We start from the raw sequence: 5,715 nt of genomic DNA, 5'->3' as shown, positions 1-5,715 counted from the left end.
TTTTCTTTTATGCCAAAAATCATTAGGATATTAAGTAAAGATCATGTTCCATGAAGATATTTGAAAATTTCCTACTGTAAATATATTAAAACTGATTTTTTTATTAGTGATATGCATTGCTAAGAACTTCATTTGGACAACTTTAAAGGCGATTTTCTCAATATTTTTATTTTTTGCACCCTTAGATTACAGATTTTCAAATATTGGCCAAATATTGACCAATCCTAACAAACCATACATCAATGGAAAGATTATTAATTCAGCTTTCAGATGATGTATAAATCTCAATTTTGAAAAATTGACCCATATGACTGGTTTTGTGATCCAGGGTCACATATTAGTACCTTAAAGGTATATTAGTATTAGTACCTTAAAGACACAAAAGTGTACCTTTTGAAAGGGTAGTTCCCCAGTGACAGCTTTTGTACCTTTTTTCTGAGAGCGTGGGTTATATTTCTATTTATTTAAATAATCTGACATGACATTTTGTTTGTGAAGACGTGATCTTTCTAAATGTCTTGATTACTTGCAGGTGTGTTATATTCATTGTACATGTATTTAGGATCCAAGAGTGTTTATTTGTGTTACTGGGGTCTTTGTTTCCTTCATAATCATCAAAGATTAGACGAAATTGTTGTTTACAAAAATTTATTCATACAAATCTTACAACACATGTTTTTTTTTGTTTGTTTGTTTTGATTTGTTTAGTTTCTTACATATATAATGGTGCCCTTGTGTGGCTCCCATGTGTTATTGTACTAACGATCAACACAAGACAGAGATTTATCTTAATGTTTAAGTAAGGCTTTGGGCACTATCAGTCTCCGCACACAAAATTAATTTCAAGGCTGAGAATGTTTAATAAATGCTACAACACACTACGCATAGAGAAGTTAAATCGAATAACCAGAAAGCCAGGTGGCATTTGAACAAAGTATGTTATGTGAGAAATAGCAGGTGATTGCAGCATTTGGAGGGCCACTTAAGTGCCATCTGAATTTGGTGGCCATTTTAAAGATGAAGCAAAGGCACCCAAGCCGCCACAAAACCTGCAGGAGAATGCAGAATTAAACACAGATTGATTTCACATGTTCACCCTTTTACACGCACACACTAGTAAAATGCATATGCAAACATGTACATATCACTAACAAGCTTAAGCATATATAAAACTGCCAAAAACTGTGATGTAATTTGAAGGAATGCTTTTAACAGTTGGTTTAACCTCAAAACATATTGCCTTTTATTTCATCTTTCGGAATATTATTTGTTTTGCATGCATAAAGGGATTGTTACAGAATACATCTGTTATGCGTCACACCCAACTCGACTAACAATGACCTGCTGATACTTATAACCACACAGAAAACTTTAAGATGCAGAGACACGCGTCTCCACTGATTAACTGCTTTACGGTCATAGACAAAGAACAAACATTTGACACTGATGTAAAAGGTGGGCAATGTGAGAAAGATAGAAAATTGTGAGGAAAAGAACAAAGGAAAAACATTTATATGTCTGAATCATTGTAATCAAGTCGAATACACATTACACACATTCATAGATGGATTTCAGTTTTTCTTGTTTGTGAGATTAGAAAGGGGAGCAATTGCATGCTATAAGTGAAAAGCAAGAAGCACTGGATAGTGTTTAAAAAAAGAGTCATCTGTGTGAATCAGAGTTTGAAGATGCAGATTTAATTAGCATTTATATACACAATAAAGGCCTGTTCAGTTCACACTAAAAACTATAACTATAAAAACTAATTTGATGATAACTATATTAATGTCCACAACAGCTGTAAGGTTTGTTGTCTGGTGCTTTAAATGCTCAAGCTCGCCAGAGGCTGTCAATGCTTTTATTGTTCATCAGCTGAAAACATTCTTAAAGTGATTCAAACAATATTTGGACTTCCATATTCACATAGAACTGGAAATTAATGCACCTTTATAGGTGCAGCTATTGTCATAGTTATTGTCCATGGTGTGAATGGGTCTCAAGGATCTCTTTTTGTTTTCGGAAAGGTTTGTGCAAGAAAAGAAAACGTGTTTAATGGCTTGTGAGATTTAAGCCATAGATGACAGTGGGAAGAACTTGAGGTGAGTAAAAGTATGGAAGAGATGAGAGAGACCCCTCAGAAAAGCACTATGGCATCGAGCCTTAAAAACTCACCAGGAATTCAGGAGGCAACTGTCAGCAAATCGAACAAAAATGCCACAATCTCATCGTCTTGTAGACATTGGTGCAAATCTAAGTCTTCAGGGCTGTTGTAAATAAAAAAAAATACTTCTTTCTTAATGTCAGGGGATAAAGGAAGGTATCATTCAATGTAGTGATTGTCTTCGAGACTATTTATTTACTCATATTCAGACTGATGTATTTAAAGACAAGGTATTGAAACAAACATGAATGAATAAATAAACAAATAAATAGCATTGTTAGTATTGGTAAAACTAAACGACTGGTCCACAAGGAAGATCGTTGCATTGTCAGGTGCTTCAGTACAAAAGAAAAACAATATTATTATCAAAATACTTAATGTCTTTACTTAATACATAAATACATGTTTATAAAGGACACATCTTCATAGTAGTCTTAGTAGTGACTAACTTGCTCCAAAAGCTGTACATGTACATGATAGCCGCGTTTGAAAAAGGCTACAAATAGGCGAGCCGCCGTCCTTTGCTTCTATATCTCTGTCTATACCTTTTGCCAAGGACTGCGGCCAGATACTTCTTTACGGCCATTTGCTTCCGGTAGTGACTGTAGCTGTCGGTGAAAACCCCGTCCGAGTGACGCTTTGAGAGCGGCTCATTGTCGTCCTCTATCATGCTTCCTCCCCTGTGTTGGAGAAAAAGGAGAAAGCGTTCTAAAACCCAGTATATTTCAGAAACAGTTGACAGTGACTTCGAAAATAGAGCCTGGTCTTATGAAAATGCGTGTCAATAGCACAATATTTTTGTATTTTACATAATATTTATATGCAGAAACCGACTTTGGTGTGCATATAATATGCAGTTTTTGCATGCATGTGATACATAATTTGTAGGCGTGCTTATAATTCGCATTTTGGCATAGGCCTACATATAATACACACCTACCCCACACCCCTAAACCTATGCACGCCAAAGAACATTTTTGAAACGCCACATAGAAACAGAAAATCGTGTCATCGAAACACACATTCATAAGATCGGGTTAGAATAAAAGTCATGTTTTTGGATTTAAGTGTGCATATGTTAATAAATATTCTATTTGTCGCTTAAAGGATATTTCGGATATAAAATACGTTCTAGACCTATATAAATAAGTTGTGTGGAAAGTTACAGGGCTATTCACACAGAAAGCTTTATTTTGGTCAATGTTTCAGAACATTTTGGCGGTTCGAGTCGCCCCGCTATTCTTTTAGCCACTGAGATTAGACTTTGGTTTGCTCCATTGAACGGTTTTTAAAGGCAACGCGTTCCTGTGTGAACGCCCCCTTATTTCCCCCGATTTTCTTCCAGAGGTCTTTCCAATGTTGTAACCCGGACATATAAAATTAATATAGCGTTTTTTATAGCACGGTCAAAAGTTGGAAGTGAAGTAACTGATGAGAGAGCGAAGAACAGAGATGGAGAGAAATAAAAAATGTTACTGTTCTTACCCCACGCGTTTTGCCATCAGTGTATGCAGGTATTTCCGCGCGGATAGCTGACCGAGCGCTTTCCTGTAGGCTTTATTAAACATCCCGTCAGCGTGCCTTTCCAATCTGAGTGACAAAATGACAAAAAGATTGTGCCATATTTTTTTTTTTTTTTTTTTTTTTTTTTTTTTTTTTTTTGTGCAAACGTCTTAAACAAGCCAAACTCGATTTGTCTTAGCAAGCAGAACAATGCAACCAAAGGAATCACATTATTAAACAAATGGGTCCCATTCTGGGAATGCCTAGAAATAGAACAGGAGCTCGGGAAGAAAGAAGCATCACCTTTTCGATGAGGGACTATAAAACGTGTATGCGTCTTCAGTAACCGAAGGAGAGCTTCGAATGGTGATCTGGTCACTGTCAAAGGTTAGATCCGTCAATGAGTGTCCCTCCTCGTCAAATCCTGCAGACTCCATTCTGTAACAAGACATCAAGTCATTCCATTCGCAAGTAATTAACACACGATATGACTGTGAGGTCAGCGTGCTCTAAATATTTAAAACACATACTACTGTAGTCTAAAACAAAACAGTAAAGACTTCTGTAAAACTGCTTTAAGGTTTTGTCCTACAAATAGCGTTTTGTGGGAATTGTGTTATTGCCTTGGGAAGTGATAAATAGTTTTGTTTATATTACACCTTGAAATGTCTTAAAATTATTGACGATCATAATAAAAGCACGTTATAAAATTAAATCAGTTGTACTTTCTAATCAAAGCGTGTTCACACTTCTTTCAAAACGTTCTATTCTGCGCGAAAGAAAGAACGCTCACAGAACACGTATGGTTTGTTATATTAGATATACGGCCAGCAAAAAAGACATCTGTTCAAATGTTTGCGATCGGACACTTGTCAATAAAACGCTTAAAATCGCTTAATTCAAACCGTTCCCGAGCGTTAGGTGAGACGGACGGTAAGTGTCCGTACCTGATGTTCGGGTAACTCAACGGTGAACACACGTTGCATTGTACGAGGAGCCCGTAGATGAGGAAAGCAAGAGTCGTTTTGCTGCTCGTCATCGTTCTGTAGAAGATAAAGATATAAATTAGAACACAGAGAGATATTTAGAACTTTAATTCTTCGACGTTCCAAATTGTATCGTTCTTTTGTCCCTCTATTAGTTTAATGGCAGTAGCAGGTGTCTCTTCAAATACAACTACCCAAACAAATATGTAGCTGCTCTCAAAACAGCCTGCTTTTATCTCAAAACCGAGTTACTGTACACAGAATACCGGTCTCTTCCAGCAGTGGTTCACATACACGGCAGCGAACGAATGCGTTCCGGTAGAGACTGCGACGACAATGAGATGAAATCCTCTCTCTCTCTCTCTCTCTTCCAGTCTGCTCTTTAAACTTTTCTGTGCGTCACTTTCTTATCCGTGTGAGCACAGAACGGATTTTTTCTAGATCTTCGTAATGACAGTCGAACGGATATGAAACGAGTTATCATTTGTCTTCATCTCTCATTATAGCATTGCGAGTTTTATTCTTGGAGCCCTTACTTCTGGACCCTTTTCACTCCCCACTTTGGAGACTGTGTCGACGTCATCCTCCCTTATTATGGAGAGATCACTGTACTTTTCCTTCCTCCAGACACAAACACACGTGGGGTTTCCGTCTTTTATGGGGGACTTTCCATAGACATAATGATTTTTATACTGTACCAACTGTATATTCCGTCACCTAACCCCAACCCCCCTTATAGAAAATGTTCTGCATTTTTACATTAAAAAGTAGTAGAATATACGTTGTTTTTCTTATGGGGACCAAAAAATAAATAAAAAATAAAAATGCCCCCACAAGATAAAATAAAATAAAATTTGGGGCATTACTGATCCTTGTGGGGCATTCTTAGCATTTTCATTTCATATATACATTTTACATATAAATAATTTAAACTGTTTAATATATTTAATATTAGTTTATATTAACGTAGGATTCAAAAGTTTAAAAAATACACATTTAAAGGGTGGTTCATCCAAAAATGAAACTTCTGTCATTAATTGCTCACCCTCGTGTCGTTCCAAACCC

The 5,715-nt window shown here is 36.5% G+C and overlaps 1 protein-coding gene across 3 annotated transcripts; it reads right to left on the bottom strand.

Annotated features, from left to right (window-relative positions):
• Nucleotides 1-631: 631 nt before the first annotated feature.
• Nucleotides 632-5,201, bottom strand: LOC109094355 (glucagon family neuropeptides-like). 3 transcript variants are annotated; one of them, XM_019108090.2, is made up of 7 exons: nt 4,908-5,201; nt 4,612-4,707; nt 3,968-4,102; nt 3,647-3,751; nt 2,707-2,841; nt 2,173-2,264; nt 632-1,049 (listed from the first exon to the last, which is right to left on the bottom strand). In XM_019108090.2, the coding sequence occupies exons 2-6, from the start codon at nt 4,701-4,703 to the stop codon at nt 2,180-2,182; spliced, it is 552 nt and encodes a 183-aa protein (XP_018963635.1). In that variant the 5' UTR covers nt 4,704-4,707; nt 4,908-5,201; the 3' UTR covers nt 632-1,049; nt 2,173-2,179. The 3 variants fall into 3 exon arrangements, with proteins under 3 accessions (XP_018963635.1, XP_018963634.1, XP_018963633.1); XM_019108089.2 differs by having other exon boundaries at nt 4,945-5,199; XM_019108088.2 differs by having other exon boundaries at nt 4,917-5,198.
• Nucleotides 5,202-5,715: the final 514 nt, after the last annotated feature.

This window comes from Cyprinus carpio, chromosome B7, assembly GCF_018340385.1.
Source record: "Cyprinus carpio isolate SPL01 chromosome B7, ASM1834038v1, whole genome shotgun sequence".
In the NCBI taxonomy this organism is placed as follows: Eukaryota; Metazoa; Chordata; class Actinopteri; order Cypriniformes; family Cyprinidae; genus Cyprinus; species Cyprinus carpio.
The sequence above is the reverse complement of the archived record's forward strand: the minus strand, read 5'-3'. Positions and strand labels throughout refer to the sequence as shown.